The 17,300-nt window shown below is 37.7% G+C and overlaps 1 protein-coding gene across 2 annotated transcripts; it reads right to left on the minus strand.

Moving 5' to 3' along the window:
- Positions 1–339: 339 nt before the first annotated feature.
- LOC102236432 (retinal guanylyl cyclase 2-like) lies at positions 340–14,229 on the minus strand. 2 transcript variants are annotated; one of them, XM_005808910.2, is made up of 20 exons: positions 13,971–14,229; positions 13,737–13,893; positions 12,848–13,652; positions 11,332–11,633; positions 10,292–10,646; positions 10,107–10,191; positions 9,905–10,001; positions 9,138–9,263; positions 8,701–8,781; positions 8,335–8,511; positions 8,031–8,187; positions 7,153–7,302; positions 6,267–6,415; positions 6,009–6,172; positions 5,737–5,929; positions 5,462–5,636; positions 4,712–4,810; positions 4,526–4,620; positions 4,351–4,436; positions 340–2,671 (listed from the first exon to the last, which is right to left on the minus strand). In XM_005808910.2, the coding sequence occupies exons 3-20, from the start codon at positions 13,575–13,577 to the stop codon at positions 2,590–2,592; spliced, it is 3,303 nt and encodes a 1,100-aa protein (XP_005808967.1). In that variant the 5' UTR covers positions 13,578–13,652; positions 13,737–13,893; positions 13,971–14,229; the 3' UTR covers positions 340–2,589. The 2 variants fall into 2 exon arrangements, with proteins under 2 accessions (XP_005808967.1, XP_023206656.1); XM_023350888.1 differs by lacking the exon at positions 340–2,671 and adding an exon at positions 2,710–3,137 and having other exon boundaries at positions 13,737–14,229.
- Between the last annotated feature and the right edge of the window lie 3,071 nt (positions 14,230–17,300).

Here is a 17,300-nt window from a genome sequence, read left to right on the forward strand (position 1 = left end):
CATGATCATTTTCCAGCAATACCCAGTCATTGTGTCATTGTAGGTATTTCCACAAGAAGCTGTTGGAATAGTGTGACTATGTATTAATGTGTTGGTATTTTTTTTGTTGTTTTTCCCCCCCAATAAAACAAAAGCAAAAAAAGATTTGGGTGTCTGTTCTGATTATTGAATTCCTCACTGAGCACCTTTTTTTTTTTTTTTTTTTTTTTTTTTTTTTGAAGTGTAGTCACGGTGTGCATTCATGCTCCAAATGTGAGATAACAAACTGTCCAGTCGGCTAGAGGTCAAACATTCCTCTCTAGTCTGGAATGCAGAGATTTAACAATGATGGCTCTCTCCTCTTGCGCCGCTAATCTACCATAGATACACAGACTTCTTTCTAACCACTCCTACCTTCAACAGCACACTCAGTGGGAACTCTGTGGGAAAGTCCCAGATAGAGGAGAGACATGCATGCACTGCAAATAATAATATAAAGTGGAGTGCAGGACTCTCATGGTGATTGGGCAAATTTCTCACAGGGAGTTCAAGCAAAGAAAAAATGGGATTGTGACTGTGCGACAAGTCTGATGACCCCCCAGATAAACATGTAACCCAATTCTTTCTTCTACAGCACAGCAACACTTTGTCAGAGAAAAGTTTACTCCTTTAAAAAAGATTGGCGCTTGAGCTTTGCCATAAAGAAGAAACATTAGTAAACTTACAACTATAAATGCAACAGCACCTCCTTGTGGTGATAAATGGTAAAGACCATTCATTTATGTGGACAAAGTGATACAAATCAATGGTTTATTTGCATGGTAATTATTTACATGTAGACTTTTCTTTGTATTGCAGTTATAATATATCAGGCATACAACATTCAGATAATTACACACTATACACATTTATCACAGACTTTGCTGTCATCTTTTTAAATAAAGCACATGAAGCTCATCAGCCTACAAGCATTGTTGGGGTTTGAAAAAAAAAGTCTTTTTAAAGTTACTGTTGAATACTTCTTAATGATGACATCTGCTGCATGGTTAGGGCTTAGACAAATTAACATATTTAAGAATGCTCTCCCTTTTTTGCAAATTACTTCATTCATCACTAATTTTTGTTTTTACTTAAAATAATTTTCTTTTATCAACAAAAGAAGATAGAAGAACATTGACAAAAAAAGACACTGATAACATCCATCTAATCTCTTATGAAAACATGACACATTTAACTGAATTGTATTTGTATGTTTTCCTGACATAAGGGAGAAACTTACTGAAACTTTAAATCCAAACCAATGTTTCAAAACATTTTAAATTAGTCATTTTCCAAATGCATGTAAAAACGACTGATACAAATTGAACAGGAATGTTACTCTTAATAAAAGTGAACAGCAGGGGGAGTGGTTTTATACTGAAGCAACCAGTCCACTGCAACTATGGGCAGAATTTTCAAAGGATTATTAACTTCGGCAAATTTTCACATTTGCTCCTCGAGAAGAATGAGGAGGATTTTTCTAACCTTGCTTTAGTGGCGCGAAGGCTCCTGCTCAGGCCACTATTCTGAGGAGAAGCAACTCACCAATCAGCGTTACTGATTTGGTTTAAAAAAAAAATCAATTAACTGCGCAAAGTAATTTTGGGAGATTTATCTGAGAATAAACTCCTTTGGACCACTGACAATATCTATCAACAGTTTAAGAAAAAAAACTAAAAAGTTACTTCCTTGTCATTACAGAATCACATAACACTTAAACAATTAGGTCATTTTCTGAACAGTTAAAGTGCAGACACCAAGCCTTACAATACCAGCTTTCTCTGGGAGATCATTGCTGAGCTTTGCAAAGCATTTGTCTTATTAAGAGACCTCAAGATTTCACAGTAAACACTATTTTATGAAAAAATATTTTTTATTTTATTTTTCTTTCAGTGCCTTCCACAAGCTGACCTCATTTCTTAACTGTAATCTATAATAAGTGTTACTAGTGTAAAACGCTTGTTGGAGGGTGCAAAATCAATCTCGGTCCACTCCATTGCAAAGAAAAAAAAAAGCAAGGAGAATTTTTTTTTTCTAAATACTTGATTTTACACAATAGCAGCTGTCGCCTTCCAGCTTTGGATGGCTAACAACACATAATATAAACCGCTACATAACAGGCTCACCTCTGTAGCTTGACTAAAAACAGCTTTCACTGAAACATTTCAGTTTGAAATAGGCATTTGGGGCGTTCAGTCTTTGGATGGATGAACCTCTGGTTGCCCTGAAGTAGAGGACCACGCAGTGGCCAGTGATTTCAGAGAGGATTGAACGAGTTCAACCTTCATTAAAGAGTGAGTACTTGTTGGCAGCAAGTAGGCAGCCAGGTGATGTGACCATTCTCATTACATTAGCACCGTCATGTTCTGCTGTGCTGGCTGAAGGGAGATTAGCCAGTCGATGAACAATCCTCTTAAACAAGTCTGCATTAAGCCACATTGAGAGGCTGGGTGCTGCTTTCAGCCTGTGCTTGCCCGTCCCAGCTTTTCTTCTCTTTCTTCATCTAGATGCCTCGTTCCTATGCTCCTCTGTAGGTCCTTTGATTTATTTGCTCCTCTTCCTCTCATTGATTCAGATTTTTTTGTCCACCTGCCTGTTGGCCTTGCGGAAATGAGTCTTGATCTCTTCTGTCACCATCTCTTGCCAGTTGTCCCTAGTTTAACAGAAAATGTAGAGTTGAAGCCTCTGTGGTACAATCCAACTTATTTTAGGAAACAAATTGGTGGGAAAATAAGACAAATACAAAGTACTATTACAAACACAATAAATGAAAAAAATGAAGGGAAAATCTGTCAGCCAACACAAAAGAGAATGAATGCAGTAAACAAGCAGTGCTTTCCCCAATCCACTTAAGGAGAAGAGGAGGAAGGTGATAAGATCAAGAGATTAATGAGATTATCAATCAACAAGATTCGGAAATCAATAGCAGGAAGTTGTGGGTGTGGAGACTCAGAGGATGCAATCATATTAAAGCAACAGTAAAACAACCACAGCACAACACCAGGCAGCATGCTGATCTATACCTCCTGCATTTGACCTGAGACGGTCAAGCCTTTTTCTCGGCTTTCTTTCTCCTGTACGCAGCTATTTCCTCAGGTTTCAGCCCATGATTGTCTTCCCTGTTGACAACAGCAGTTTGGACCAGTACAAGGTTTAATGGAGACAGTTATGAAAATACAGTGCCTTGTAGACTCACCAATACCCCTAAATATTTTGTTCACAACATGCCACATTACAACCATAAACAGCTTCTTCAGACCATTTGATATTGTGTAATGCAATCATAATTTAGAGGTAAAATAATACATTCATCCAATGTCATTGGGGCTATTAATCAGAGAAGAAAAAGTCAATAGTAACTCTAAAGGAGTTGCAGATCCAAAGCTCAGTGGGAAGAATCTAGAGACAGGATAACTGCTTTTTAAGTCATAACGTCACAAATCTGGGTTTTAAAGGAGCGTGACAAGAAAAAAAAACACATTTGAAGGAAGCTGTAAGAAGTCTTGTTTACATTTATGCCATAAGCTGCATGGCAGACACAGCAAACATGAAAGAACAATTACATTTTTGGGCTGTAATTTAAACATTATTTATTGTGCAAAACTATTACTGCACATCACCCCAACATATCATTCCTATGTTAGAGCATAGGAGTGCCAGAATCATGCTGTGGGGATGCTTTTGTTCAGAAGAAAAATCCTGGAGCAATCTTGCAAAATACTTGATATTGAGGTGAAGATCCGTCTTTCGGGTTAAGCAGGGAAATTAACCCGAAAACATAACCACATGAACAATGGAATCATTCAGATAAAAGTGTATTTACATGTTTGAATGGCCCAGTTGAAGCCTGGACCGTAAACCAATTGAGAATCTTTGACTAGTTTTCGATTACTTGGAGAACTGATGTTCTCAAACTAATCAAACTGAGTTGAAATATTCTGCAAAGAAGAATGGGTAAATATTTTACTACCTATGTGCAAAGCTGAGGGAAACATACTGCAAAAGGCAACTGTAATTGTAGCAAAAACTGGTTCTATAAATCATTGATTCTGTGGAGCTGAATACAAACGTACCCCATTTTCTTTCCCCAATATTTGTCTAAAAAGAGATTTTTTTTAACCAGTTTTCATTTTCTTTCCAGTTCACAATCTTAGTTTCTCTTTATTGCAGTGCAACACATAACATCCCAATAAAAGGTTTTGCAGTTTTGGGTTGTAACATGACAAAGTGCGCAAGTTTACATTGAGATGTTGCTGGCAATTTTGCTCATGTTATACGTTTCTCATTTTGATAAAGCAATGCAAAACAGTGTTATAAGATAAGAACTCTTACCCTGGTCTTATTTCTGGTGGTTTTGGCAAAGGTTTTGCAAAGTTGGTTTTCCCGACAAGCCAGTACGTCTCCTCTATACCTTTACCCTGCAAGTAAGGAGCAAACAGTTACTCTGATCAGGTCATTGTAAAAGCAATAGAAATAATTATTCTGTGACATTTTCCACGTTTGTTACCTTCAGTTCTGTCTTGCCTCTAACTTCTATTTTATATCCATCATTAAGAGAACGGAGGATCTTCACAGTGCTACAATTTACATGGATTCTATAAGCTGAGACGGGAAGAAGACATTAAAAGACTCAGGTAAATGGGACATTTGACGGAGCAGCACAATGTTGCGTAAATGTGTACGGGATACTGACGCAGCCCAGTGGATTCCATACGAGAGGCAGTGTTGACGGTGTCTCCAAAAAGGCAGTACCGAGGCATGGTCAGTCCTACAACCCCAGCAACACAGGGCCCTTGAGCAAAAAGAACAAATGGACAACATATTAAGCTAAAGTAAACCAGCAGAGAGAAGGGAGGATGTAGAAAAAAACACTTAAATTACTCATATACAGTATAGTTAAAATTAACCCTGGCCCTGTTTACAGAAAATGTATGCACTCTACCATATAGTAAATACAGTCTGGCACTGTGTGGAGTAGAGCACAGCAACTAGCTTAAATTTCTACATTTATTTTTAAACTTGTTGGATCATCAGTCCAACATAAAAGCTTTTAAAATTGTTCAGTAAAAGTCCAAAATTAACATGTAATTAGTGCACATGATGATTTCATATAAATGTCTGATGGTCACTGTTATTAGAAAACAAAAACTGGTACAAACTGGAGTACTTCTTAATCAAGTGAAAACCAAACATCTTTCAGTGTTATGATGAATTCAGTAAAACAAATATACACACAAGTCATGCTGAAATTCTGAAATGCTAATTTTTGATAAGTACCCTTAATCTTTTGAATTCATCTAATGCCTGTATACAAATCCTGTTGAGAAATGTATTTGTTTTTAATGTGAACTTTCTAGGACTCAAAGTTCAGTTTCCCAATGGAAAATAAAGATCTTGTCATGTTTACAGGGTCATTAATAGGTGTTGCTTTCTTTAAGCCTACCTGAGTGAATTCCTATTCGTATCCTGACGGGCACGTCTGGCATGTGTCGCATGTGGAATGAGCCCACTGAGCTGAGGATGTTCAGAGACATGTTGGCTACCTCTGCGGCATGCTTGTTGCCATTCCTCTTAGGCAGACCCGATGCTACCATGTAAGCATCCCCAATGGTCTCCACCTGATCAAATTCACATATTAGTTAAGTTTGCGGGGTGCCAGTGTCATTCCATGTGAACTTTAGGCAAACGACGCTAACGGACTCAACATAATTCTCTGACCTTGTAAACATCATGGTTGCTGAGTACAGCATCAAACAGCGTGTAGAGGTCATTCAGAAGGTCAACCACTTCAATGGGGTCACTGAGCGAAGAGATGGTGGTGAAGCCCACAATGTCACTGAAGTAGATTGTCACCTGGTCAAAGTACTCTGGCTCCACTGAGACGCCCGTTTTAAGAGCCTCAGCAACAGAACTGGACAGAAGACATAGAGACACATTTAAAGGAAGGTAGCAAACACTTACAGTATGAGTGTGTTGCTCTGCTAACTCACGGTGGAAGCATCTCAGAAAGCAGCTTCTCCGTTCTCTGCTTTTCCACCTCCAGCTCCTCTGTTCTCTCTCTGATGAGATCCTCCAGATTAGAGCTGTACTGCTCCAGCATTCTCAGCATGGAGTCAATGATATTGGTCTTCTTGCCTTTGTTAATGATCTTGAACTGTTTAACATAAAAAAATCAAATGTATTTAATGGGTTTTGATGAGGTTGAGAGATGAGCTTATTGGAGCAAAAGGTGGTATGCAAAAATTCACCCTGTCAAAGATCTCGTCAAAAGTTGGTCTGCGGTCAGGCTGTTCGCTCCAGCACTGCTTCATTAGCTGAATACATTCAAGTGGAGCCTGATCCGGTGCCACTGTGGGACGGCACATTGGTGGAGGTTTTTTAACTTTACGGATGATTTCTGGGCACAACAAATAAGGAAATGGGACACATTTGTTGAATTTTGAACAGAGGCAATATTCTACTACGTGACAGTTTGAAAGAAAAGTGTGAAAACAATAATCACAGTGCTGCGACTTGACAGCCAATCAAACCAATTTGAAAACAGTAGAAAATATGATGCAACAAAATGCAAACATTGTTTTAATTTAGGAAAGTTATAGTAAAAACACCAGCTGGTTTCTGTCAGTCAGTCAAAGTCTCAATCTTTTACCTTAAACAATTTAAGTTTACGCTCTGAGTGTAAATAAAGCAAATTTAGGGGCGGGGGTAGCTATTTACTTGTAGCAATTTTCCTGTCATTTATAGATCAACACACATCTCCCTTTTTGAATGGCATGCTCTTTTGTGTTTCCCCTTTTAAAAAAGTTAATATAAATGAGGTCCTATGTGGAATTACTAAGCAAAAGTTCACAAACATTGATACATTTTTAAAAAGCAAAACATTTAATTAAAATTCTATTTTAAAAACTATTTTTTTATTTATTTATTTTTGTTAAAAAAAGTTAAATAATTGGGCGTAACTAATGTGAAGATAAAATTTGTTGGGCAAACAGACCCATCTACAGTTGAAATTAGTTTTTCAAATTCTTGTATTCAGTTAAGATGCACAGAACAACAAACCAATGCACATAACAATTACATGCAATAAACATATGTAGTTCAGTAATGGGGCAGACGGATCCTCTTTGGACAAACCTTCAGGGGGTAAATCTAGCATGCAGTATGGTGGCCCTCTCACTACCACCTCCTGAAGAATTATAGAAAAACTATAAACATCTCCTTTATAAGTTCCTTTATGGAAATTTGTAAGGTCCCTCAGGAACTCAGGGGCTGTCCAGAATAGCTCTGAGAAAAGAGAAATAGAGAGAAGCACTCATATGTCATTGCAGTTATAGTTAAAACCAGATATTTACATACACCAAATAAAAAGATACATTATTATTTTCTCACTGTCTGAGATTAAAGCTACTGTAATTGAGTATGTATTTAGACCAAAGACCCTAAAAATGAAGATAAAGGTTTTATAACATGCATCTATTTGATGTGTAAATAGTGAATAAATATATCCTGCAGTACATACAGAAATATGTAACAGTAACAGTATGTAAAACACATAAAACACAGTTAATCAAAGACATGTTTTGTTGTGATAGAAAAAGCCTTATGGCACAAGTTATAACATGTCAGACTCACAGTGAAAAGAGGAAAGTGTCTTGTCTGTTCTGAAACATCCAACACATTGGAAAAATATTCTGAAATTTGATTTATATAAGAGGAACAGCTATAATACTAGCTTTAATTGAACTGTAATTACACAGTTTGGGTAATCAGGTCTTCTACTTTCATACATTATTGTTTAGTCTTTCAGTTTTTAATTAATTCTGTTGAAAAAATAGTAATTTTTACTAAGTAATTTTATTTCACTAGATTATTTGTCACTTTTCTCACAGTTATTTGCTCCTGAATTGAAGTAAAATTTTACTATATTAACATTGCATTGTATAGTAACTTAAGTAGGTAATTTTTCTACTCTTCCCACCTCTGTATATTTTCTAAAACAAAAGACAGGCTACCCTCCGGTGGCGGTTCTTCAAAGGAAGCTTTCTGAGACTCCAGCAGCTCATTGAAGCCATAGTCTGTAATCTTCAGAACAAATCGCCCGTCCACCACACAGTTTCGAGATTTAAGTCTGCCGTGGGGGAACTCCCTGTGGTGGAGATATTTCATACCCTGGAAACACAACATGTTCAACACTGTTGTTTATATGTAAACAAACCGCACACAAAATGGAGATTTAAGAAGTTGATGTGACTTTTCTAAAAATCCCAAAATGAAAGCTCAGATGCCCCCATGGAAGAATAAAACATTAGTGTTTACCTTGATAAGATCAAGTAAAAGTGATGACTTAAACATCCAGTCTAATTTTACATCTTCGTTCCTTAGCAGGTCCTGGAGACTGCCCCGAGAGCAGTGCTCTGTCACCACGGCAAACATGAAGCAGTCCAGGAAGAAGCCCAGGAAGGGATTCACATTCTCATTTCTCAAGTCCTTCATCTGCAGAAGACAGAAGAAACATGTAATAACACCACCTTCAATTAGAACTGATCTAAATTTATCAAAGTTCCTTAATGATCACTGTTCTGTTTATCGTTAATCTACAAAACAAGCTTATAATACTCACGGAAGCTGTTAGCATGTTACACCATTGATTCATCTGCAATGAGTGTCAATGTGCTACCCTACCTTTGTGAAAATCTTTGTTGTGCTTTGTTTTATCTCCTTGAATTGGCCCTCTTCAAATTTCTTGAGCCAAACCCAGTCACCCTACAAGATGAAACAGATATTTTACTTTAGGGATGCTAAATTCTACTTTTAAGTAAAAAAAAAAAAAAAAGTGAGTATATATAGTATATAAAAGTAAATGACATAACAAAATAATATTCTAAAAATTGTAAAGGAAATTTTAAAACTGGTCTTAAACTCTTTTGTGTGTTTAATACAGTTATTTCCCAAACTGTCTTTAGAAATTGAAACTCTTTAGTAGTTCGAATGCATTCATCAGAAATAATCTAATAAAAAAAAACTCTGATATTTAAATTATTTAATTATCCAATCAATTAAAACATGTCTAAAATCCTTGCTGTTTGTATATCATCAGGTCCAACAGCATTGTGACCCACCTCATACACAGCGACGTTTGAATTCTCGTGCGTTGCTGTCTGCATGCTGTTAACAGAGTGGGAAGGGTCTGCAGACTTCTCATCCAAAACGCTCCTTGACTCACTCAGATCCTCTAAAGTAATTTTCTATGTGACAGCAAACATAACAGATTTAATCCATGTAAAGAAAAGATTTTCAAAAGTTCAGAAAACTACCATTTTTATCATGCAGAGTTATAAAGTAATAATGTTCTGTGCATTTAATACTTTTGATGTAGAGAATGTGTAAACCTTTAGTAATTGGTGTCAGCAACACAAGGAAGAAAAGGTCAGACACAGGAAGTAAAGAAAGAAAATTTTAAAGAGACGTATCGTGGAAAATTGACTACTTTTTGAGCTACAAATATATATTCGTAACTATCCTATTCAGATTTGTTTTAAAGTTGAGTTTGGTCTTTTAATAGCTGTGAATATGTTTTTGTATGTTGTCAATTTTTCATCAATGTACAGTCTTTTATTTTTATGTGTTATACTTTACCTTTGTGTCAGTCTGCATTTTTCCATTTGCCTGTCACTATCAGTGTGTTTCTGCCACCAGTTTCTATGTTTCAGTTTTCTGAATAAACTAAAACTGATCTATGGAATCTTAAAAAACACCTTCCTTTGTTCCTCGATCTATTACATTATTCTTTATACAAATTAGCAAGCTTTGCAAATGTGCTGTACACATAGCTTGTAGATAAACAATGTTAAGATGAAATTTTTGGTAATGACTGGTTGCCACTTGCCTTTTTGCTAAGCTGAGGATTAATAAAAGTGAGATCTTCTAATGTCAGCAGGATGCGATTGGGTCCTTTGATCAGCTGGATTTGTTGAAGTCTCCTCCTGACAAGTGATTACAGAAAACATTTTTTTCTAATTAGGCCATTCAGTGAAAGTAATTGTTCCTATCACTATATATCAGTAAGCAAACACCTTGGAAGACCATACCTGATGTAAAGAGTTATGAAGAGCCCTCCTACAGCCAAACTGAGGATCACAGCCAATACTATTATTATGTAAGACACCTCCACACCTAAAAATGAGAGCACATGACTTGGCAGGGTTGGCAGTGTCTGTAGTGGACAAGTAAAGTAAGAATGGATACCAAACACCAACTTAAAAGGGCCTTGTACCTCCGGTGCAGATGACGTTTTCATCAAACCAGCAGCCGGAGTCGGCCGTTGGAGGGGATCCTCCTGGAAAATGGATAGACCTTCCTGCAAAACGAAGCTCTCCTGCCTTTAGGTCCACAATGTAGGCCTGGTAAAGCTGACTGCTCCTGCTGTCGGAGTCCAAAATAACATAGTTGGTCTTAACCTCCCCGCTTGTATCCACCAGCACCTTCTGGTTGAAGCCATTGAAGCTTGTGTTCTTGGAGAAGTAGGCCAGATTTGAGCCTGACAGAAGCATGCCAGCTTTCCTGGCATTATGAATGGACCTGGCCAGCAGATATATACTGTTGTAGATGGTTCCAAACAGAGGATTAACCTGTAAAGTATAGTACACACTTTACTACAAGTGCAGGAGAAAGCAATGGTGGCAATGTATGCTAGGTCATGATGCAGACAGAAAGGCAAAACCACATTCTGAATGATTAGAATTCAGAATGTGGAAAACTTTTAGATGCTTTATAGATGCTTTCTTTTATGGTATATTAGCAAATATAATTTGATGTCAGTTATTGGACTTTTGTCTGACAGATCAACACAAAACAAACAAAATTTGCTTTCCATGATTCAAAGCATAATGCATATAGAACAAACAATCACATTTTGGTCTCATCTGACCAGAGCACTTTGTCCTACAAATTTGTTATGTTCCCTACATGTTTTTGGCAAACTTCAACTAGGACTATCTATGGCTTTCATTGAGTTTCTTCTTGTTACACTTCCTTGAAGGCCATATTTGAGGCACGGGATTCCTTGTGTAAATAAAGCAGATGTTCATATCTTTCTAAGTTTACATTCTCACATAATGGATTAAATGGTGCTTTTTGTCCAACGTTTATTGTTTTAAACCTAACCCTACTTTTAACCTCTCTATAATTTAATCTTTCATGTATCTGCTGTGTGTCTTGCACTTTGTGAGGCTAACAGAAAAACTAGTGTGGACTTTTGAAAGCGATAGAAAGGGGTGCACATGTCTACAGATCTGATATTCAAACATTCCCTACCTGCTCAGCCTCCACTGGCAGTGTCACCTCCTGGCTCCTCTTGGCTGCAGTGAATGCCTCGTTGAAGGACAGCAGCTCAGAGGCCACAGTGATGGTGAGGACGGCGTCGTAGGCCTTCCTCAGAAGGCTGTTGTTTTGGAGAGCGAGGTGGGAGACATTGCTGTAGGGAACGCTGTAGTGAAGAGTATCGTAGGGCACAAACACGTACTTTCCTGAAGTCATGCCCATCTTGTGTGCCTTTGTGAGAAAAGTGGCCTGGTACTCTCCACCAACCAGGATCGAGTGCATGCACATTATGATGACTGAAAGAAATAATGGTGGTATCATTATGTTTGTACTTCTGCAGCTTTATGTGTGATTTTTAGAAATTTCAGCAAGATATGTCCAACCTCTCAAAATATGATATCACTTGAAGAGGTAATCTAATTCCTCTGTTTGCTTATGATGTACAAGTCACTACGCTTATTGTTGAGACAACCTTTTTTGTACATAACTCTTCCATTTTTTATTTTTTCAATAGCTGTGATAATCTCACTATAACACAATCTGTGAAGAAGACAAACTGGCAATGATGGTGGTAAAAAAGAACATGATTTTTTGATCAAAGTAATTGACCGTCAGGATTAGAGTAAAGATTAGAGTAAAAGTGCAAAAAGTGGTTTGGCATTTTGTGGAATCATAGGCTTACTGTGTACTTATCTTGTAAATATGACCAATACAAATCTACGAGGTGCTTTGCAAAAGTATTGTGACTGTTTAAACTTTTTCATATTTTGTTTCACTAGCTTCATGGTATTGTTTCATTCGTTAGAGATCTTAAGTGAATAATCATAGCATAATGCTCAAGAAAAAGAGCAGAGACAAAAAAAAAAGAAATAAAATTGTGGAAAATTAAAAGCAATTCTAGGTTATAAAAGATGATGCCGAGCTTTTGATATCTCAGCTTAATTGATCACAACGTTACTGTAGGGAACAATGCTAATATGTGGGAGAAAGTCTTCTTGTGAATTGACCAAAACGAAACTTTCTTTTGTCTAGATGCAAAATCCTAGATACATTTCTCTGACTACACCATCTCCACAGTGAAACGTTGTGTTAGTACATCCTGTTATAGTGGATGTGGAGATATGGAAACTGGTCATGATATGTATTGATGGATTGAATGGTTTAGATCATAGTATATCCATATGCTAGAGTGACCCAGTCAAAGTCTAGACAAAAATCCAATTACCAACGTTGCAAGGCATGAAAGGTGATGATGTTTGTACTGCAGCCAACTTAGCAAAGCTTGAGGTAATTTGTTATAGGAAGATTGGGTTTTAGTCTTGCAGCTATAACTGTAAACTCAATTTAGTAAGGAGCTATTTTTGTTTGCACCTTACTCTAGCACATAAATTCCCAAATAAAAAAAATGTACTTATAATGTGGCAAAATGTGAAATACTTTTGCAAGGCCCCTTATGTATTTTTTTAAGTTAAAATAAAACAGTGAGTTATCTATCTAAAGTCAAACTCACCCCTTATTTCTCCTGCGTTTTGGATCTTTCTCAACGTGCTCTCTACCTCCGTGTCGTTCAGACCCATGGCTGTAACCAGACCCACGGGAAGCCCCTTACTCCTTAAGCCAGCAGCCACTCTCCCAGCGGTGTCTATCCAAATGTCTTCATTAGAGGAGACCACCGCGGAGCTGGCCCACCTGAAGTGTTTAAACACGGTGAACAACACGTCCACGGGAAACGGGACTGTCCGTGCAAAAGTTGGGTATCCAGTCGTGCGCTCCAGCCCGTAGCTGATGCAGCTGAAGGAGAACAGCGCCTTGTCCCAGTTCTTGGCCAGCAGGGACGCAGCGACGCAGTATCCCGGGTTCGTGGGGCCAACAAACGCGTTTGCTGAAGTATCGTAGTAAATATAAGCCGTGAGGGCTTTGGAGGTTTCGCAAGGCTCCTGCAGGACAATAAAGTCCATTGTTAGACCTAGATCCAGACCGGGGTCTCCGTTGATCCTGCTCACAGCGAGCCTGGCCGCTGAGGTGGGAAGGGCCCTGTAGTAAACAGGGTCGCAGTTCCAAGGCCCCAAAATTCCCACTTTGAAGATTAGACAGTGAACGCAGCAGGGGAAGGTGAGAACCCCCAATAGAACCCATAACAGGAAGTTACAAAGGGGGAGCGTCGGTAAAGTCTGTCTGCTCTTTATTATGGGCACACATGGATGGTTGGACTCCCAACCATTTGGAGGAATATGTTGCATTGTCCTTCCAGGGTGTCCAAAGTAGTGAATAATCTTATTCACTATTAACTTAAGTTTTTTTCACACCCATGATACCTGCAAATGGAAACATAAACAGATATCAGACTTAGTTTTCTTTCTAAATAACCTTTTAACCTCAGTGACACCCCGTGTACCTACCATGTATTTCCTATCTGAACATCTCCGGGATCCGATGAAACAATCTGACGGGTTCCTCCTCGGATCTGAGCATCTCTCTTCATCCCAGATCCTCACCTATCCACTCCGGTGTCGCTGAGGTGAAGACACAGCCCGCTCATTGCGTTAGGATTATGGGCTGCAAGTGACAGGTAGAGCTCAGGAGGCTCGTCTAGGCGTTTGGAGACAACTTCAGCACCCTGGAGAGCTACTTACGTTCTTCCTTCAGCGTCTCTGAAGGCTCATGTGCGTTTCCACAAACAGCAGAGTCCGCAGACAACATGTCTCAAAACTGACAGGTATTTTATTTCCTTTTGGTGTCAGATAATCCATATGCAGTAAAAAACAAAACACAACAAAAAAAAATGGAAGAAGAAATAGAAGAAGTAGGGAAATGATAGCCTCGGATTCTTATTACGATAAAAACAAAAATAAGTTGAGTGTTATGGTCTTATCTACATGGGAGGCTCGTGTCGGTCAGGCCCATTCAGTGAAATCCTACCAAAGTGACCTGGGGGCCCAAACGCAGGTGTTACTCACTAATCCATTTTCAATGAGGCACAATGTAAGAGGATTGACAGCAGGCCTTAGTCTAGTCTAAATGCCTTTTTCTCTTGTCGTTGAGGCCTTCTTCTTCAAACATATAGACTCAAATTTATTTTTGTTCAATTATAAATATGAGAGGCAAGGCGAATACATTTTATGCAGGATCGAAGTCAGATGCCTAATTATTTGCACCCCTTAAAATTTTCACATTTGCTCACATTACAACCAATGTGTTAATGTGTTTTACTATGGTTTTATTTGATAGACTAAAGTAGTTTGTTATGAAATGGAAGGAAAATACAAATAGTTTTCCAGATTTTTTATTAAGAAATTTACCAAAAATAACTGGCATATTTTTAGATATGTCTTTTGGACTATGTCTGTACTTTGTAAATTTACTGTCTCTAATTTGTAGAATGACTCAAGCTGGACTCATGCAAACATCTAACTGGAGTTAGATGTTTGCATGTTCTCCCTGTGCATGTGTGGGTTCTTTCTGGGTACTTTGGCTTCCTCCAAAAACAAGGCTTTTAGGTTAATTGGTCTCTCTAAATTGTCCGTCGGAGTGTGTGCATGTTTGTTTGTCCTGTTTGTCTCTGTGTTGTCCAGTGTGTGTGTGTACCCTGCCTCTCACCTGTTGATTGGTGGAGGTGGGAGCTGGCCCTCTTCATGATCCTGCAGGAATAAACTTGTTAGATATTGGAAGGATGGATTCTGCTGGAGGTTGAACCTCCCCTCTCTCTCAAATATTTGATAAACTTTGTTTTCCTGGATTGTTCTATATTTAGCTCCATACATCCCTCCATCATGCTAGTTTTACCCTCCCTGAAGAAGGAACCTTCCCAGAGCATCATGCTACTATGCACATGATATACACACACAGCATTTCATCGCACTGAAACTGAGAACATGCTTTCATTTATTTGCTGTTTATCTAACATGTCCTTTCGCAAATAGAACTTCTTATAAATTTCTTCTCACCAGTCTTCCATAAAGACACGATGTTTCAGGTGCATCACAATTGTCCTGACAAAAGATATCTTCCATTCCATCTTCCATTCTCTCTAGAATTATTAAGGGTCTCTTGGATTTTTCTCTGGTCAATCCTAACATCATCCAGCCTTTCCAGTGGGATTGAATGACCAAGTTTTTGATGGGTTCACACCTTTTCTGTTGATTTTTGTAGTTGTAACATGGAAAAATGCAAAGTTCAAGGGGTATGAATAGTCTTGTAGAGCACTTAATTCACTTCATAAACAACTGTAATGTGTAAGGTTTGAGGGATCATGTTTCTCGCCATGGAAACAAACGTCAGCCACAGTGCACCAAGCCGGCAGCACTGATTTAATTGGCCTAATATGCCCACAGTACAGTAGGTCCCACACATCAAATGAATTTGCTTCCTGGTAGAGAGGGAGTAATTAGAGATAACAAAGGGGCCATCCCCATAATTCCCAGAGCCTGCTCTGTTTTGCCTGTGTCAGATTTTTACAATCCTTTTTAAAAATCAGTCAGCCCAATGTGAGGAGTTGTTTGTCATGCGATAAGCAAATTAAGGACAAAACAAAGGCTCGTTGAAAGAATTTTTAAAAATGGGATCAAAAAGGGGACATTTAGTAATCATGATTAGTAAATCATTACCATTTAGTAATCATTACCATTTCTAAATGGTAATGATCATTAGGAAACAGGAAGATAAGTCAGAGGTGATTCCAACAAACATCAGGTTACAACTGTCTGTGTGAGTGAGACAAAGACCCACCCCTGTCTCGAAGGTATTCAAATATTTAAAAAATCTTCTTTATGTACATCCAAAAGATATGACTATCTAAACTACTGCCTTGTCATTTTCTAAATAGAAAATATTAATATTGTGTAATATTATTTGTCATATAAAAGCTTTCAGGTGCAAAGTGAAGCCACCTTTGATGACCTACATCCCTCATAAGCTGAAGAGCCTCTTAAACGTAACACCTTGACAACCATGTCCAGCATCCAGGAATAGAGGATAGAAGTGATGACACAGCGCAATGTCGCACATTGTGAGCAGAGAACAAAACACAACACGGTGCTGCTCCTGAGCAAATGCAGAAGGATGTCTAAAAGTGATCAACCTCTGATAGAAAATAATAGTTTAAAATGTTTATAACTGTATATGGATACTTACTAAGAAAAATCACAGATCGTTTAATCTTATTAAGAAAAACAGCAAAGGAAAATAAGGGTGAATGGGAAGAAAATGAATTATGTAACATGTCCACAGAAAGATAAAACAGAGCAAGGTTTAAATAGAAAGGAATAAATTAGTGAATGCTAAATAGAGATGCAGGGAATATTAAATTTTTATGTGCTTTTGAACTTTTCAAACAGTTGTGCTTGTCAGACAATTTGCTTAGAACACACCTTTGATTTTTTGTAATATAATATAATATAATATAATATAATATAATATAATATAATAAACATCCTATCTACCTATATAAAATCATTCTGAACAAAAGAGAGGAAAGAAATTCAAGTAGCTTTATAAATAATTTTGTCACAATAATAACAGTCTTTATTGTTTGTTTTTTGCAACTGTCAATGGTGAATAATTATTACTCCTAAACTTTGTTTAATTTTGATTTTAATGCAGAATTTGGTAGCAAGATTGTGTCTAGAAATTGGCTTTTATGGAAGATACATTTATCTTAAGCCCCCAAGTCTGAGGCCTCTGTAAATCCTCTGTCATTCAGTAACACATTAGCGATGAGAGCTTTATGTCTACTGCCACCTAGCGGACAGTGACACAGGTGACCATCTGTGAACATCTGTGGCTAATGTTGAAGAAGTGAGTACACCTAACATATATTACCACATAGAAAATTAGAATATTCAGTAAAAGTGCAATGTTTCTTGCCAGTCATCTCAGAAAGTGAAGCAGTCATTTCATAGAGATTCATTACACACAATAAAAATGTTCAAGCTTTTATTTTTTTCAATTTTAAATACAATGTCTCA

Source organism: Xiphophorus maculatus, chromosome 18, assembly GCF_002775205.1.
Source record: "Xiphophorus maculatus strain JP 163 A chromosome 18, X_maculatus-5.0-male, whole genome shotgun sequence".
Lineage (NCBI taxonomy): Eukaryota > Metazoa > Chordata > Actinopteri > Cyprinodontiformes > Poeciliidae > Xiphophorus > Xiphophorus maculatus.

What these genes read in the sequence shown, in the direction of transcription:
- LOC102236432 (XM_005808910.2), bottom strand. Translation starts at nt 13,577, where the DNA reads ATGCAACATATTCCTCCAAATGGTTGGGAGTCCAACCATCCATGTGTG. An exon ending in AAACGCAGGAGAAATAAGGG is followed by an intron (nt 11,634 to 12,847) that starts GTGAGTTTGACT and finishes TATTTCTTTCAG; the next exon opens with TCATCATAATGTGCATGCAC. An exon ending in TGAAGAACCGCCACCGGAGG is followed by an intron (nt 7,303 to 8,030) that starts GTAGCCTGTCTT and finishes CTCTTTTCTCAG; the next exon opens with AGCTATTCTGGACAGCCCCT.